Here is a 19,896-nt window from a genome sequence, read left to right on the forward strand (position 1 = left end):
ACATTTGAAATTGAAAGACTACCAGTTAAGACTGATAATCTGTTCACTGGTATAAATATAACTAGTGTCACCATAGGTTAAACACAAGCTTTCAGCCAAAGGATCACAAGTTTGATACAGTGGCTCTCAAAAGTATTCATCCCCCTTGGACTTTTCCATATTTTATTGTGTTACAACATGGAATCAAAATGGATTTAAGTAGGAGTTTTTGCTACTGATCAACACAAAAAAGTCCATAATGTCAAAGTGAAAAATAAAATCTACAAATTGTTCTAAATTAATTACAAATACAAAACAGAAAATCATTCTAGACAGATTCACAGTTGTGCCATATTCTCTCCATTTCTTAATAATGGACTTTACTGTAGATTTTATTTTTCACTTTGACATTATGGACTTTTTTGTGTTGATCAGTGGCAAAAACTCCTAATTAAATCCATTTTGATTCCATGTTGTAACACAATTAAATGTGGAAAAGTCAAAGGGGGGTGAATACTTTTGAGAGCTACTGTATCTGCCTGAGGAATAACCTGGATCAATTGCATATTCAGTACCAAAACGTCACATGATAATGACTGTGAGGGTGCTGTGCTGTCATAGAATCCTTACATTCCTAAAGGGGCTCTTTGGAAACGTATATCGTTTTTTCCAACTATGACTATCTTGTTACTGTAAACTGCACTTTGATACAGACTGTACACTATATTGCATTGGCCCATGACTTATTCCACCACTGGGGATGCCTTTGTAAAAGATGCCATTGGCAACAGTACATTTTTACATATGTCTAGAGAACTGCTTGTCCAATTGTCATAAAACTTGCTAAGAACTTTCTTCAGGTCAAGCTATTGATCTTGTATTATATTAAGTTTATTAAGAGTATAAAAATATGGGGTTTACACTTTAATGGGAAGCTCATACCTCCTAGTGTGGCTGCCAGTAGCAAATGGGTCCCATACTTCTTGATGATGTTTTCTGTTATTTTCTGTAGACTCGGTCTGCGCCCCAAGAGCCGTAAGCTGGTGATGAATTCAGGGGAGAGAGGCAGGGGGGAGCTGAGGAAATCTCTCCTCTCGACAGCCAGGCTGTTGACCTTCCATCGACCAAACTCCCTGGAACACAGCAAACAAAGCACACATCTGAAAATTGCTACAATAGATAAATACAGAATTTAAATTAGCAATTTTACAGTATATCCAAACTCAGTTGATAGTGTCCTGGCTATTAAAACGATTGCCCTTCTGCAATATAGCATCCCTCTAATGACAGCATTTTTCAAGCACTGTGGGCACACATCTTTAAAAAAAAAAGTTTCAAGGGCAATGCAAGTAGATTTTAGTACTGCAAGTAGTTTTCAGTCAAGTAAATACTGCCCAATGCATACCTACTACGCAGGGTGTGTCCCGTTCCGTCCTGTCCTATCCACCCGTCCCCCGTACAGCTAAATACTGCGTTAGCAGGAGTCAAAATTGATTTGGATGAGTCTGAGACGGCGGTAATTCATAATCACAAACATTTTATTATTTTTATATATTTCCATATCAAGGATTTGAATGGAAAACAAATTAGGCTTTGTGAAATTTGAAATTTAAGAGTCTTCAAAACAAGACATGATTAGTGTTCAAGTCACAACCGTTCAAAATAGCAAACTGACAGTTTCCCACGCTCGATTATCTGTATGAAACACTTTACAGGCATTGCTACAGGCAAGCTTGTGATTTGGTGGGATTAGCAGCAGGAAGCATTAAAAAAACTACCTTAGAGTTTAAAAGAACAAAAACAGGTTTGATTTTAGAGTGTGACTGGGGCAATTTGTTGAAGTCATTTTCTATTTAAGCATTTGGTAACAATGTATACGTTAAGTACCAGTAACAGTCACTGATGAATATGCAACAAGTCCTGTTCTTGCATCAGTACCAACATTTTAATTATCTTAGTCCAATATCACTTTCTTTTTTCTTTTTATGTAACTAGTCACAAGTTCTAAAACCTCTCCATTGTATCCCAAAGCAAACCAATAAAAACACACAACCCCCTCTTTGCAAGCGTCTAACATCCAATCAGATTACAGTACATGACAATGTGAAGCCATACTGCCAGTGCACTGTAACTTTACAACAGTCAGGTCCAAAAATGGATTATACTTGGTTTTAGTTGTCTAAGGTGATGTCGGCATGGAACTCCGAGGGAAAGACATCATCAGCAAAGGGCAACAGTGGGCGGAAGCGCATACTCCAGGATTGTGATAGCTGTGCATTAATTCGAAGTGCAAGGCAAAACAGGTGAGCAACTGCAGATCAATTGACTGCAAATTTCAACCTGGTGCGCGAGCAGCCAGTTTCATCAAAAACGGTCCTCCGAGAACTCCACAGAACGGGATACCATAGTGGCCCAACGCCCTATTAAGTGACTTTACATTGGTGTTTCCATTTTTTGTCCACTACCTGTATTTTGATAACTTCATCTTAATAGAATTAATATGGAAATCAAAAGAAAGCTCTGGGTCCAGGGTAACATGCAAGTTCTTCCTTTTAGTGGTAGGTAAAATGGAATTTAAAAAAATAATATTGATTGGATTACACTTCGCTACACCCATTTTAGAACCAATTAACATAACCTCAGTCTCCAAGAGGTAACATGTATACACTGAACAACAAAGGGCTCAAAACAGAGCCCTGAGGAACGCCAAACTGAACAGTACCTATTTCAGAGTTACAGTCGCCCAGCAAGATAAATTGGTGATGATGAGATAGATAGGAATCAAACCAATCCAGAAAAAGGGTACAGGATCAGAGACCAATGTTCAAGATGAAACTGAAATTCAGGGTGGACACATTTCATCCAATCATCCTTGGAATGGCATTTATAAAGAATTGTGGAGTTATAATTCACATATCATTTTAAAGTTACCTCCTCATAAAACTGTGAGCCTAATCTACACACTGTGGAAGATCCAATACACACCTTGAGTACTGGTAATACTGCACATCTAGAGGTCAATGTAAAACTAACCAGGCAGGTTTATTTGCTCTTTTAGAGTCCTGGCAGCACAACAGCGTTCTGTAAGCACTTCAGCTGGGAATATTACCAAAGGAAATAGTAAAGTACATCATAACCTTTCAAGGTGATTCTTGTTTCTCCCTGATTTAAGATTTACATTTGCCATGAAAACCTTTTGTAAATCTTATGCAAATCTACATCAAGTTCCCTTGAATGCACATACAAAGGAGCAATTAAAATTACTTTTAAATAGCAATATAAGTGGCTCTAATATATAATTGATTATCAATCTGCTGTCTCCCTGTAGGCAGTCTTGGCAATGATGATTAATTTCTCTTTGGTTTTACACAGACTTTTTCAACAAATAGCAAAATGTTCAAGGGTGAAACATCAATGTCAGATCGAAGGTGGATTTAAACATTCTTGGAGCATTTCCCCCCCTTACAGGACATCAGTGTTCTCCACGCCATTCAAACACTCCCAGAATATTCCCCAGGCCCCTAAGGCTAGCCTCAGGGAAATATACACACCTGAAGCTGGGGCACTGAAAGCAAGCAAGACAATGTCACGTTGTCTTTTCAAGGTCATAAAGGTTTTTCCATATTCTAAAAGGATGTCACCAACAACACATTTTTCTAACCTAGGTCCAAAAGAATCAATTTCATTTAGTTTTCTATTCACTTACAATGCCCGACTAGGACTGCCAGCATTTTACATCTTTCAAGGATTTCACAGACCAGGATCAGGTAGACATCACCTGTTGTCAATAATTCAAGTGTCAAACAATGGCTCTTCAACCTTGTTTCTACCTTAGTGATAGAAGTGTCATACAAAAGCAATAGTAGTACTTATTCAACTTTATTTAACCAGAAAGAGAACCTTAGTCACCGATTTTCAGATTGTATTTCTTTAAATTGTAGTGGAGTGGAGTCTTGAATCAACACATTTTACCAATATAATGTAATGTAATAATGGCAACTAAAAAGATAAAGCACAGTCAACTAAGAGATTGTCTGTACTTCCTTTTTTAAAGAACAAGATGTATTACAATTTATCAAAACCCCAAGTTCATAAATGCTCTGTGTCCTTTTATCTCATAAAATCCTGCCTTTTAATTAATGCTAGCCTGTTCTTTCACCATCATTATATTAGGATAATTGGCACCGGAACACGTGGAACATGTCCTTTTTACACCCACAAGATAAATGTGGGTAATTAAGGATTTCATTCATAATTATGACACCTAGAGATATCTCAATTGGAAGTCATACATGGAAGTTTTATAAATTAAACTAGATAAAATCAGGCATTATTTTAAAGTCACCGAGCACAGCAGAATCCAAGGTTGGCTGCTTTAATATCGGTAAAAAATCTTTTAAATAGGTAAAATCTGTTTAAAAAATGAAATTTTGTCTACTTCCTCGTATCTTCACTGTTAAGCTGACAGATTTATAATATAATGTATACAAACTGAAGTCTCCGAGAGCTAAGCTATAGTAAATTAAACCTAGTTGTGTCAGCTTTCCTACCTAGCTTCATTCTAAAAGCAGTTCAACAATTCAGTGTTTTCATCAATGTCAGAAGCAATTGTCCAAGAATTTTGTGTCTCAATCATAGGTGCCTAACTTTGTTAAAAAGTGGGCGGCAAACGGAAGGACTAACTGCCGAGCGTAGAGAGGCAAATGCATTGATTTTGTTTTTACAATTAAGAAGCTCTAAGAAACCAAGCAAACAGTTTTAGTAATTGCAAACCTACAAAATTGGGCAGGTGTTTCAGCATAAAATGTTCAATGCGTACTTACTGAGCACACATTAATACTTGGGTTGATTGAATGAGCACAAAAAGCTTAATATGAATTTCAATAAACAGCGACACGTTTTTAATAATAAAAAAACCAAAAACATTTCTAGCCAAGTTCACTAAAGTAAAAGCAGGCCTTTGTTTAAAAAAACACCTGGTTCTCTTGCCTTTTTTTAAATGAATATAATGTAATTAATACAGAATAAAAACAAACTGAAGTAACAAATACCAAGCCTATATTATTTAATGAATCATTTTTTGTAGCCTCCAAACTACCCAGCATCTTCTGTTGCAGACATGCTGCTGCTAACGTCAGCTATAGTAAATAGTGCAGTTTGGACTATGGGTCAAACTAATGTTCGTGTAGGGTGCGTTTTATTGTGGTTTTTTTCCCTTCTTCTTTTATCAATGTCGGACTTCTTGCTTTTCTGAATGACTTTCCGTTTTTTGTTACAATTCAAACCTTTTAAAGGCAAAACCATAACAAAATAATAGTGTATATACTGAGCAAAAAAGTAGAGAAGCAAAAAATATATACCGGCAGTTTGCATCCCCTGTGCTCTATGGGATAGACGCCTACGGTCTCAAGTTACAGTTCAGCAAGAGAAGACAAAAAATATAAATAAATAAAAATAAATTTAAAACGGTCACAAAAATTAAGTGCATCCGAAAACATAATGTTTTTTGTGGCATTTCTACATGAATCATAGGATTGGAACTGGGTGAGGCCATTTTGACTCTTTCACCCATGTGTACTGTACATCCTAGTGTTACCCTATTTAAAGGTTAAGCAGTGACGTATACAAAAAAAAAGGTATGGCTGATGCCGTATGCTGAGAAGATTTGCTTTGCAATTTAAATCCAAACAAATTCAAATCATGAAATTGCACATCGTAACCTTTAAAGTATTTTTTAAAACGCTTACAGTATACATATTAAATGCTGAAGAAAGGTAAAAACGCACGCACCAATCAGCAGCTACACTGGCATCTGTTTCATCCAATGGAAGCACAAAGGTTTTTTTGCTCTTGTTTGATTGGATGATTCAGACGACTCCATCCAATCCCCCACTCTCCCCAGAAAAGGGTTATGAAGCTGCAGTACCCCAATTTTCGTTATGTGAACTTTTGAAGCGGTACAACACACTTGCATCACAAAAATATAACTGATTCAGAATTTTCCAGCAGGCTTCCAACCATTTCTTGTTTTTATAAAGGGTACTTAGCTTCCTGTGAGCGTAATGGAAACAGTGAAGTTGATGCTATCGTCTTAAATTAAACCATAGCGTATTTCAGGCTAGCTTAGCATATGGATGACCTCAAGGAAAAGCTGGTCTAAGAAAAGAAATAGGAGTTGCTTTTGTAGTTTGGTTCAAGAAACTCTATTGCAGACAATGTTTAGCTATCTGTGATTAGCTTACTTTATTATTATAAAGTGTCATTGATATCCAGGGCATCATTTGCAGTGTGTTCTGTTGAATATGTTTCATTATCCACGTGTCAAGATCTACTGTTCAACACTGACAATTACACACCGTGAAAGATTGGATTATTTGGTCTAAAGACAATTTTGGTAAAATACCATATTAAGTATTACTACAAACTTAGAATGCAATTATTGTTTATTAATTTCACCTACAAATTCCGAACCAGAATTCATGATCAACAGAAATACCTTAATGATATTAAAGCTTGCTGCAAACAGTGCCATCCACATGTACTGTATATGAACTCAAGAATATTAGTACTGTGCAGACAGAAACATTTTGGTATGCTTTATTTTGCTTGCAATATTATACATGTCCTCCCTGATTACATTTTCTATGTTGGAGGTTCATGCTGAGTATGGGATTAAAGAGCAAGTTGATTGCATTCAGCAATATTAGATCTCTGTGACACTCTCCTTGTTGTCAAGCTGTTTTGAGACATACCTGTTCAATTTTGCAGACACATTTTCTGTACTTTCTTTCTTTTTTTTTTTTTTACATAATGCAACACTTGTGTCTGCATTCTAACATTCTGTACATGTACTTTGTGTAATTGGAACATTGGTTCCCTCAGACATGTACCCGATCTTAATTAGAAATACATAATGAAAAAAAAAAAATACCAAGACCAATATAATGCATTAAAACACACACAGCACACACATACTGAGAAACCCATATTATTAGCTCTTTAAAAATGAATTTGCGATTGTAAGTGTCTGGTATCATACATCATTTTGTAAGTCTGCGGGCCTAAAGGGTGACACTAGGATGTTTTCTAGTCATTAGTGGTGATTGCTGTTCAATAGACGGTACTTGCAGCACACACAGTTTGTGATGATAATATACACAATTTCCTTACTGTGGTGTAAATGATCATTGGGTGAATATCTACTAGGCTCTGAGCTCCCTTGGCAGAAGAAACCCTAAAGCAACACTACAGCAGTAGCACTGTACTGCATTATAATAAGGCTAAACTCCATTTCAACCCTGGAGTTAGCCCTTAGTCAGGGCGTTAATACACTAAACAAACATTTGTCATTGATCCACATGTACGCTAATGAAACAGTTGTCATCAGCTGATTATGCTTCAATCTAGCCTTGTTGAAATTTGGGTTCTCTTTTTGGGTAAAACAAAGATATTTAAAATATGGCCTTACCCTTGAATTTGTTGCATAGTGTAATGATGTAGATTGAATACAATAATTATTATAGTGTGTGTGTGCGCGTGTGTGTGCGTGTGTGTGTGTGTGTGTGTGAGGTGGCCTTTCCTTTGTAATCCTCAGATATATCGTACCTGTATATCTTGTATCTGGTGGTGAAGCCTTGTTGGTGCCGCTCTATGAACTCAGTATACTCTTGTGAGCGGTAAAAAGGCCCTTTGTCAGACAGGAGCCAGTCCATGGGCATGGAGGTCTCATGCTGACCTGATGCGGTGCTGACAGCTAAAACCCAGCAGTGCAGGCTCAAGACTGTCCACTCTGATAGAACCATGAGAGAGAGCCACCTAACAGCAGCAGTGCCGCACCAGTACCAGTACATGCTTCAGCTGTGGACTTGGAACCATCGTTCTAGTAATCCCTGGGGACCTGTGAATGCACCAAAACAAAGCGGAAGAGCAGTTTTTCAGTAACTAAATATAGGGATCTAGTGTTTTCCACTTTTTCAACCTATTTCCCAGAACAAACCCAACTTTTTTAATAGATTGCAGTAGACACCTAGCCCCTTTTACATTGGCAATTTCACACTGCTTTTGATAAAGCAGGGTTGACCTGGGTGACAGATGCAAGTACACAATGCACGTATCAATGCCCCGGAAGCAGCTTGTTACAGACGCTTCCAACCAAGCTTCTCTGGAATGAACCGTTGGCCCAAATGTTGATTAGAGCAAATGTTTCTTTATCGATGCTGCGTCTCTAGCAACAGAAATATGGCTAAACAGAAATGTTTGTTATGTCGTCGGCTTACGAATGGCTGTCATGCATTTTGTCTCGCTCATCCCGGGTCAAAGCATGTTGACCCACATCCTTAGGTGGGTTGCTGGGACCGGGGTCAACCCTGTAACCCGGGTAGCCTAAACCAGGATCCGGACCCGGGTAGGAGTGCCAGTGTGAAAGGGGCTCTAGCTGATTGACTACGCTATATCAGTGGCAAGCTGAATATCTCTTGTATAGTTCTGCTGTCACCAAAAGCTTCCCTGTCTTCAAGAACATTTGATAGTGCATTTGTATAGTCCAAAAGGCCTGCCTACAGACTCAACTCGCCAAATGCAGCTTCTTTAGTGAGTAGCATTTCTAAGCCAGATATTAATCTGTTTTGTTTTGTCTGAGAGTCACACATTCAGCTGAGATACACAATAAAAATAAAAGGCATTCTTACCAGTTTTATAATTCTGCCTTCCAACCAGTCCCAACCAGACACGACTTCCAGAAACCACAGGCCTTCATGGATTATAACAGGACCCACGACTGACTTGACGCCTGAATCAAAAGAACACTCAATAAGAACCTTTTACAGGTGTTTTTTGTTTGTTTGTTTGTTTTTTAGAATGTGACACTGGCACCAAATGAGAGTACATTTAAAACACAGCACTACATTACTACTACAAGTGTATTCGTGCTGAGATGATCCATTAACATTTAGAAGATCGGTTTCTGGATCGGACCCTGTTGTTTTAGTTCACCTTACCATCATGAGAAATTACAATTGGTGATAATTTGCACATGTAAAATGAAAAGCTTTACTGCTGCCACTCTGTAATGCAAACCACAGTTACACACATCTGAAAATGATGATACAAAAGACAATCAACCTTAAAGAGCAAGAAACGCTTTTTTTTTTTAGTTCTACACGTGAGCAAGTGGGGAGTAAGAGGAGGACAGACATTTCAAGAACACGATGGGTAGAAATATTGATTTTAATACTGCAATGTCAAGACTGTTTCTAAAAAAAAAAATGCTGCTTACACTGGTAAAATTGTGACCGGAGAAGGCCATAGATTTGTAGTGAATAGCTTGAGGTAATCAATTGTATGTCATGTTGGAACACTTACATCCAAATAATTGTACAGAAGATTCACAGACCATTCTCAATTGCTCACAGGCTCTAAATCCTCATGTTTTAACTTATTTAAATTGATTTTGCACAGAGCAGTTGTGTGATTATATGCCAAAAGCCAATCATCTTAAACACAGTGTATATATATAAATAAAAAGTTACGGTTAAGGCTAAACAATGCAAGGAAGATTCAGGCAGATCAGATTGGAAGGGATACATTTCTGACTTTCACATGAAACCATTTACAGTATCTTGTAAAAGTGTGCCGAATGGAAATTAGCTTTATTGGCATTAAGCAAAGCTGATAAAAATGTCATGCTGCTCTACAGCACTAGCACAGAGGGAGAGTCATATGTTGCTGGCAACCTTGTGTCTTCTCGTTCAGCCAGAGATACAAACAATGCGGGGGGGGGGGGGGGGCATCCCCAATTACACCCTATGCACTGTAACTATACCATCATATTTATGTTTTGTCTCAAAGCTGATGTGAGTTATGTCTATACTATGCATTAATAACCTATGTTATTAAAAAAAAGGTATATATGTTTAGTTTGAATGCTTGAATTCTATATTTAAAATAATTCAAGACACAAGCAGTTTTGGATTTTACCATTTAACCATCATACTAAGCCATTTAAAAGCTGCTGTCAAACTCCTTAAGAACGAAGATAATTGGATTTCCAATGGGTCATTATCACAATGAAGTGAACACAAGTCAGACTGGGCAGCCAGAGATTGATGGTTTCCTTTCCTTAAGCTTGATTGGAAATTAAAGAAACAATAAAATATTTATTGGTAATTGATTCCAAGTATAATTGTGTATAGTGTACATGCTGAACACTTGCACCGATAATGCTGCATATAAAAACCACAAGGAACCAGGGGAGGCCATGGCTTCCCAGTAAGAAAAATAAAAAAAAAGCCTTTTTATTTTTAAAAGACATACTATAATTTATGGATATATTTCTAAAAGAAAAATGTAGGATATTTTACCATACCATAATGGTTTTATATAAGTAGGTCCATATATTATAAATACCAATGTGTGTTCAATCAGTTAAAAGTTAGGAAGGGACTCTCTCCTAAGAGTGTATCCATAATGGCTTTTCATCAAATTATGTTAATCATGTTCTTATGTTGCAATTGGGTCAATTTGGTGTGGGGATATAGGCTTTTTATGATTTGGTAAGAAAAATAAAACAAACAATCAAAGGCTTGGTTTACATGCAAAAATAAAAAGAAGTCTCACCTTTTTGTCACGCTATTTTGGTAGTACCTGTTAGGGAATTTAGGTTTGCAGGTAGTGTTCTTTTAAGAAAAAAAAAGTCTCCTTCAAAATTAAAATGGCCCAATTAATATACAAAATATGGGAGGGTATATTTAAATGCTTCTGTCAGTGTTCCACTTTGGCCTTGTCTGACTACTGATATCGTGCAGCTTTATTAAACTGGCTTTAGGTTGTGTTAAAGAACCACACTTGCAGCCTGCCTTATTTGGCCACCAAAAAAAATAAAAAATAAAAAATAAATCGAGGGAAACAAAAACAAACCCAGACATAAAACATTTTAAAAAAAATAAAAAATAAATACCAACATTACATAAGAGAATGCTTTGCACTATCCATGCATTATTTGTTAAACATTTTTGACTGCTTCTATATTTACAAACATATTATGCACATACATACACGGTTTCCTAGAGAAGGGTAGCTTCTTCATCAATTCTGATCCTAGCCTGCGAATAGCGCTACTAGCACATAAAGTTAATGAAATGAAAAATATCCAGTCAAAATGTTTAGTAGAGGGGGTCTCCCGAGTGGTGCATCCGGTAATGGCGCTCAGCATGGAGTGCAGGATGCGCCCTATAGCCTGGACGTCGCTGGTTCGAGACCAGGCTATTCCACTGCTGACAGTGGGCTGGAACTCCCAGGTGGCGGTGCACAACTGGCCAAGCGCCGCCCAAGGGGGGAGGGCTTAGGTTGGCAAGGGTGTCCTCAGCTCACTGCGCACCAGCAACCCCTGTAGACTGGCCGGGCGCCTGCAGGCTTGCCTGTAAGCAGCCCAGAGCTGCGTTGTCCTCCGACACTGTAGCTCTGGGTTGGCTGCATGGCGGGCCTGCAGAGTGAAAAGAAGTGATTGGCTGACGGCACACGCTTCGGAGGACAGCGTGTGTTCTTCTTTGCCAATCCCGAGTCAGCGCAGGGGTGTTAGCTGAGAGCTGAGCCTAAATACAATTGGACATTCCAAATTGGGAGAAAAACGGGGTAAAATTAATTGGCAACTACTAAATGTATATTAAAAAAAAAAAAGTTTAGTGGAGTACATTTTCAAAATACTGGTAGTAAATCTGCAACAGACTACCACATAATGTTCTTACAATAATAATAATAATAATAATAATAATAATAATAATAATAATAATTCCACAGGGCTTTCGTCAGTAGAAAGCTGTTACATTTTTTGTTATTGGTGCTCCTTTATACCGGTAGGCAATACAAGTTCAACAAATTCCTCAGCAAATGCTAACATTAGTCTGTAAGTCTAGCAGCAAGCAGATGTCACACCCCATATAATTCTAAATAAATAAAACGTGGTATTAATAACAGTGGTGGTATTAATACCACATTGCATTATTATCTCATCTGTTCCATTTTTGTCTCTCACTGGCTTTGAGAGTTGGGCCAAAAATGACACCTCTATATGGCTAAGCATGAAGCCCTCAATACTGCAGCATGCATGGATAAGGATAGCTGTATATAATTATTGATAAATTGGAAACAAAATATATTGCAATTGAAAACTAAAATGTATATGGATTCATAAAGAATAAGTTAATCAACAAATATTTTGTTCAATGTTGTAAAAAAAAAAAAATCATACATGATTTCTTGCAATTAATCTACAAGCTGCTGACTACATGCACTCACGACATAATTGCAATGTACAAGTGTGTGTGTGTGGGGGGGGGGGGGCAGTTTCTGTAGTTGATGCATGCATAAATATTATTCTATCTGAAATAATGAAAAAGTGTAATGTATTCCTGTGTGTGTATATATATATATATATATATATATATATATATATATATATTAACTTCAGTGTACAATATCACAAATTAATCAAACATTTTTGCAACGCAAATAAAGTTTGAAAGTTGAAATTGTACAATTAATTTTAATCATATTTATTACTAAAATGTCTTGCACACCACACAGAAAACATCCTACTTTATTAATTATATACTGTAATTTATACTGCAATAATAGGACTGTTTTTAAAATCAAGTATTCAAATTTTACAAATAAAATTGATGTGTGGAATAACAGCATCTAACTTTTAAATAGTTTAATTTAGTATCACAATTAAGAGAGAGAGAGAGAGAGAGAGAGAGAGAGAGAGAGAGAGAGAGAGAGAGAGAGAGATTGGAATAGCATCGACATGATTCCAAAGAAATTGGTACCCATTAATAACAGACAAATAAAAGTATTGCTTTGTTTTAAGTGTTTCCCAAATCACTTTTTAGACCGCTATTATTTTAGCCTCCGCCTCCTAAACACATAAAAACACCCCAAAAAAGAAAAACATTTCCAATCCCTGCCCGTCAATTATTTCTCACTTTTTTTCGGTACCGTATACCAATTATACAGTGTATATATCTGAATTACTGAATAATTAATATGAGTGTACAGCGAACACATACCTGTTTGCTAAATTCGCAGTCATCTACAGATTCATATGGCACTAAAAATTGCTTCCAAAATGCAGTATTCCGAGACTAGCCGGTTTCAGTAGCATATCAGGATTTACATGAAATAATGTTCACTATAACGTGTTTTCCACTTCAAACAACAAGTCCTCCGATTAATGTTCCTCATAAAACGTAAAAAGTGAAAAAAAAGCCTTCTCGCCGCTAGAAAGAGGACAAAAGCATTTTTAAAGAACGTGATCTGATTTTTTAAAAAATAATCGCTCCTATTACTGCAGCACTGAAAAAATGGAACTGCAAAACAAAACAACAACAAAAAAAACACTTATAACTGCAAAGTTTAAACATGTATACGTTTGTACTGCATGTCTGGGGTGTCTCGGTAGTTCTCACCATATACTGTAGCTATCTGGAGACGAGTTTCGAAAAGATGTGAACTGCAAATCTTGCAAGATAAAGGTAATGCCAATCCAATACTTCGTCTGCTGTTCAGTCTTTTGGATTAATTAGTGCTATTTTGAAAATGAGATGCGCCTTCCGCTTCTCCCATTTTGCTTCAGTCTAGATATCCACTTTTCTGACTAACTGGCTGTGACTATCGCTTCAGTGCTGTATGGATCCACCCTCCGTCCCACACGCACGCCTTTCAATCAACCTTTCATTCCGAATAAACAGCGAATCAGTTGATTTTAATTCCACACCTCATAGGCTCTGACTGGTTGTGTAACTTTAAATGCATTTGAACACAGGAAGGGACAAAAACTGCATCCAGATAACTCTTCACTTCAGGGATGAAAGAGGTCGATACACGATGACAGTGCCTTATTGAAAAGGAATGATCACCCGTGTTGTGCTGGCATCCTGCTGTCATGAAGCACGATCACTTGAACAATAATTTAGTTTTACAGCTCCCCTGTCTGGCTTGCTGTCCATAATAATAATAATAATAATAATAATAATAATAATAATAATATTTTTAAAATAATAATAAAATAACGGTAGATAAAATAAAATAAAGATAACTTATTTGTGTATTACATGTGCATTATTATTGTATATCCCAAGGAATCCTACAAAGCAGCTCCCAAGCCCCAGTTTGTGTCCTTTGTTTACATTCATAGCTGGTGCCAGCCAAGATTGAAGAGCTTGAAGTGAGAAGTGAGAACTTGTCTGAAGTGTGTATATGAGTTCTGACATGTCTATACCCTATACCTCTGAAGTTTTATAATACTGTGATGTGAAACAGGAACAATGTAACATCAAAATGTTTTATTTGTAGTTATACTGTAATACAGTAAGCATGGTGAAAGTAGTGGGTATATAATAATATTACACATGTAATAAACAAACATGCTATTGTTTTATTTATTTTGTGCAGTCGATTTGTGGATGAGTATCCAGGTTGTATCGAAGGATTTTGGCTTGACCTACATAGCAACTCTCCATCAGTTTTAAATACAGATCTGCTTGAGTGATGTATTGATGCAAAAATGCCTCAGGAAGCACTCAAGTTTTTTAAACAAAATCCTTTAAAAAGATTAATTAATTTTGTGCTAGAAGAAGAAGAGCCGACAGTGCTAAAGTCTGGAACTTTTCATCTATACCTAGTGTAAAAGGCAAGGCATGCACTGGGTAACAAACATCCACGTATCCACATGCTGCTTTGTCAGTACTTCAAGCACCTGTCTGAAAATGTAATCCACCACTGGGGTTAGAACTATACTAATTCAGTGTAGCTTCAACTCCTTTCACATGTCAACATTTTTCATTGCCCACAAAGTATGAATTCAGTACTATGATGATACATGATATTGACCTTGTACATATCTTGTGTCTAAACTCTCAAGTAATTCCATGTCAACGCTACCAGTGATGGATTACCGATCATAAAAAAGAAGGAACAAAAATTAGCTTCTTACTTCTATTTTATTCCAATGATGTGACATTCTTTATGCGTTTAGAAGCCTTTATCTCAGTCTCGAATATTGAGCCATGAAACTCTCACCCTTCGGTAATTTAGTGCCAGTATGCAGCCTTACATTTTTTTTTTTTTTTAAATAGTTATTTAATTAAAACTAGAATGCATGCCACAATAAAACCTAAAAAACTAAGTGCACAGGCATTTATAGTAGTGATTCAATTTTATTTATTTATTTATTTTGGTAATACAAGTGATTTTCAATATAACATTTGACAAAAATGCTACATAAGCTATCTGGGCAATATGTTTGAACTTCATATTTACATTGGGTTAACAGCTCTGATAGCTTTGGTGCCACTTTCAATGTGGTATTTGTATCTGTTTGGGGATAAACTGCTCTTGGAAATTGTTCTTGGAGTTATATTTTCACTACTTTAGAGAGCATCATATAGGCAAAATTTTTCAAATGAATGGGTGGATTTACAAATGGGCCTGGGAATATCAAGTATCGAAGACAAATATGGTGAAGAAGGCTTCTATTGAGATGGTTCAGCTTCAGAGGAATTTCAAAGAAAAAATAAAATACACATGCTACTTGGTTTATTACCAGTAATGAGATTTATAACAACAACTGAAAATAACAATAAAACCTGTGTGGGCTAAGAGGAGTGGGGTAGAGAAAGTACATTTTTTAGATTCTATAGCTGCATTTTCATAATCTGGTGGATCACTGCATTCATGTCCTCCTCCTCTTTGACTCCCACCTATCCCAGGGTGCCCTTGCAAAAGCTGACCGAGAGATCAGATATAAAATCAGTACTGAAACTGCAGAAAAGTATTATACTTTAATGCCAGTGTGAAAAATATGTCGTTTAACTAAGATTCATGTTTTATTTTTCTATGTTAATATAAGATATGAGAAGAGATATGAGGTGACAACACAGTAATGGTCCCAAAGCATGAATACTTGGTATGGAGCATATTCATCCAACCATATACAATTTCAGCTCCTTAATCATAAATGTAAACACTCAGTCATAAATTCTAAAGAAACTGAAGATGACACTAGCTGACATTTTCAATATGAGATCTTTACAATTTATAGACACTGGTATAGAAAACTGGCATATATATATATATATATATATATATATATATATATATATATATATATATATATATACTGTATATATAAATCTGACCTCCTTTTCTTTCCCTCCTCCTCCTCCCCCTCCTCTGATCTCTCTATCTCCATTCCGCTGGAAACTACCACACTCTCTCCCTCCTCCTCAGCTACGAACCTCGGAGTCACCCTGGTCCCCTGCCTCTCTTATTCCCAGCACATCTCCACTCCGGCATGCACTTGCCGATTCTTCCTGAGCAGCATTCGAATCCGACCCTTCCTCACCAATTAAGCCACCCAGCTCCTGGTCCAGGCCCTGGTACTCTCCCGTCTAGACTACTGCAACTCCCTCCTGGCTGGCCTCCCTGCGTCCGCCACCCGTCTGCTCCAGCTCATCCAGAACTCCGCTGCTCACCTGGTGTTCTCTTTGCCTCACTTCTCCCATGCAACTCCACTGCTCCGCTCACTCCGCTGGCTCCCGATCACCGCTCGCATCCAGTTCAAGACTCTTGTACTCGCCTACAGATGCCTTGACCAGACTGCACCCAGCTACCTCCAGACCCTCATCTCTCCCTACACACCCACTCACCCTCTCCGCTCCTCCTGCACTAGAAGACTGGCTCTACCTCCTCTACGCTCCACTGCCTCCAGAGCCCACTCCTTCTCCACCCTCGCCCCACAGTGGTGGAATGACCTTCCTACATATGTCAGGACTGCCCAGTCCCTGACCACCTTCCAGCACCTCCTCAAGACTCACCTCTTCAGACAGCACCTGTAGAAACTCCTCTTTTCCATCTGGACACTTATCACTCTTCCTTAAATGCACTTTTCTTACTCTTATCTTCTCCCTATTTTACTGCATTTAATCCTGTACTTTAGAGTACTGTAATCTGTCACGGGTCATTTAATCTGTAGTATTTTGTATTTAATTATATTCTGATGTAACTATCACTGACACTGTTATCTGCTCCGTTATTGAATCATATTTTGTCATATACTTGTACTTGCTAGAACCGAAGTGATTGTATTTTATCTTGCTCTTAATTGTATTAATACTTGTACTGTGATTCTTGAAATGTATTTTTGTTTACGACTGTAAGTCGCCCTGGATAAGGGTGTCTGCTAAGAAATAAATAAATTATATATATATATATATATATATATATATATATATATATATATATATATATATATATATATATACCTACATTGGGCCATAGTTCCAAAGCAGTTGTGCTAAATTGATAATGTTACACAACTAGCAGCAAACACTTGAGGTGTGTGTACTTTTAATCTCCTGAGATGTGTTTTTTTTTGGTTTGTTTTTTAATATATTACATTTTTGTTTAAGAGACTGGTGTTTTGAGACCAATGGAGAATGTGAGGAAAGTCTGCTTTCTGATGAAGTGGAGTCAGGCACAGAAAGCTTAACTATAGAAACAGTCGTCAAATAAAGTTACATTTGAACAAGGTTGCGGTGGGACACAGCATTCAAAATGTGCTTTTAATCACTCACTGTTTGTTTAACTTGCTGTAAGGACACACTATGCTCAGTCTTTTCTTATATTATGTATTGGAATTTTACATTTGAACCCAATACACCAGATTTTTGCCATTTTGCACAAACATATTTCCCAACTGATAATGCACTGTATTAGGAATGTATTGAATTGAGTCAAATCTAGGATTCACTGTAAAGGCTTTCATGGGTTACATGAAATTATGTCATGTTGGAGTGTTAAATAGTATGGTTCATATTGCTGCATAACAAAACATGTCACAAAGACATTCGATCAGGAAGAAATATCTATGTATTACTTCCAGAGAGAGGCATACTGCTTACTTTGAAGCAATACATCTCAGGGCTGTGTTTTCACTCATTTTTTATTCCATTACATTTGGAGAGGCATGACATATGCCTCTTTTCTGCTAAGCAATGACTGGACTCCAGAGAAACCTAGGAATGAACCCACAGCTTATTGTAATTACTAGAAAACACAGTTGCAACATAACACAATGCTGGGTATTACAGTCTCTTTATAATGCATTAAACGGTGAAAAGCGATGTTTGGCTTTTCTAAAATTAGGCTTTTATAAATTTTTTACAAAAAATAATGTGTGATATTATTAAAGAAAAATGTTCCCATGTGGATTTTCACAATCCAAAGGTGGGCATGTTCCAGGTGATGAAGGGAAAGTGTACTGACCTGAAGCAAAGTCGTCTTATTGTACCAATTGCATTGTCAGTTATTACAGCTGACCTTCTGCCACTGCGTTCACCCAGTCTTCAGACAGGCACATAAAAGACCACTTTACAGTCCTTTTTTCAAACGCAACAAAGGCTTCTGATTTCTTCATTTTTCTTGCATTTCTCACACAATAAAAAGGTGGCAACCTCTTTGCCTTTGAACCTGTAGAAAAAGCGCCAGTGGAGCTGTGAAGATGAGAAACCAAGTCAGGAATGTAGGCTCACGACTGAGTCACAGAAGGTCAATTCCCTGAAGCTGTCGAACAATTTCAACTGTTGGCAAAGCGTCACCTTGCACTAATGCTTTTTTAATTGTATCTCTTGAACTGTCCTGCAGGAAATGTTTCTTTGAATTATTTAGTGGAGATTTTTTTCCTCACTTCTTTCTCTATCCAAACCAAAAGCGTTCATGAAACTTGGGTACAACAGGTGCCAAAGGGGTATATTAACATTTTGAGCAGCCACTTTACCAATATGTTTGCTTTTCTTAAATAATAAATGTTAAAGAAATTCAGCATTAAATCTATCACTGCAATCAGAGAAGTGTCTCCTCTTTGCTTCTTCATTCAGCCCGAAGGAGAGTTCCCTGCTATAATAAAAGGTGACTTTGTCCAGGACCTCTGCTTAAAACTGCCCAGTATACAAGGAACACTGACAGGTAGCTTGAACATAACAGGCCTATAATTAATTTATAATCATAGAATGGGATACATTTTGGCTGTGAGCCTGTATTAATGGGCAATGCTGCTTTATATACTAGCATATATACCATTAGTATACATAGTATACACAAAACAGTCTTCTTCCAGCTCAGAACACTTACTGAAAGAAACACGCATGCTTCTACAGACTAGAACAAACTTAAAACATTTCTTTTTTAAAAAATTTAATTCAACTCTCAAATCATCTGGAAAAGTGACTAGTGGTACCAAAGCTCATAAACAGAAGTGGCTTTTAAATTGTCAGCAAGTTTAGTACTCCTTTGAGTGCAGTGATGTGCAGCCCACAGGGATTACCACTGATTCCAGTCAGTCATTTCCTCAGCTCCAGTACACAGCTGCCATGTTCTATCTGCCGTGCTGTTCCCAGAGGTCAACTTTTCTCACCAGCTTGCAGTGATTCCCAGACAGGGTGGTGTGATGCTGTGATATGGTGTACAGCCTATTCAATGGGACTAGTAATGTACAAATTTACTATAAACAGAATTAATACTAAATGGGTTTATGATTGGAAATCACAGTTTGTGAAAATGGTCTGATTAAAGACAAGTTTGTGTTATATTTAAAACAAGTACTTCTACTACTAGTATTATTATTATTTATTTATTTAGCAGACACCTTTATCCAAGGCGAGATACAGAGACTAGGGTGTGTGAACTATGCATCAGCTGCAGAGTCACTTACAACAATGTCTCACCCGAAAGACAGAGCACAAGGAGGTTAAGTGACCTGCTCAGGGTCACACAATGAGTCAGCGGCTGAGCTGGGATTTGAACCGGGGACCTTGTGGTTACAAGCCCTTTTTTTAACAACTGGACTACATCACCTCCTCTACT

General features: G+C 37.3%; 1 protein-coding gene across 2 annotated transcripts in view; it reads right to left on the minus strand.

The window, feature by feature from the left end:
• LOC117416702 (BMP/retinoic acid-inducible neural-specific protein 3-like) overlaps positions 1-13,799 on the minus strand; it is a 38,431-nt gene extending 24,632 nt beyond the window's left edge. The window contains exons 1-4 of one of the 2 annotated variants that reach the window (XM_059034884.1): positions 13,443-13,799; positions 8,667-8,767; positions 7,585-7,876; positions 922-1,112 (exon numbers count right to left, since the gene is read on the minus strand). In XM_059034884.1, the coding sequence (XP_058890867.1) occupies positions 922-1,112; positions 7,585-7,829 (436 nt within the window). In that variant the 5' untranslated portion in view covers positions 7,830-7,876; positions 8,667-8,767; positions 13,443-13,799. Of the gene's footprint in view, positions 1-921; positions 1,113-7,584; positions 7,877-8,666; positions 8,768-13,043 lie in introns of both variants that reach the window. The other variant, XM_059034883.1, reaches the window with a different exon arrangement.
• Between the last annotated feature and the right edge of the window lie 6,097 nt (positions 13,800-19,896).

This window comes from Acipenser ruthenus, chromosome 12 (assembly GCF_902713425.1).
Source record: "Acipenser ruthenus chromosome 12, fAciRut3.2 maternal haplotype, whole genome shotgun sequence".
Taxonomy (NCBI): domain Eukaryota; kingdom Metazoa; phylum Chordata; class Actinopteri; order Acipenseriformes; family Acipenseridae; genus Acipenser; species Acipenser ruthenus.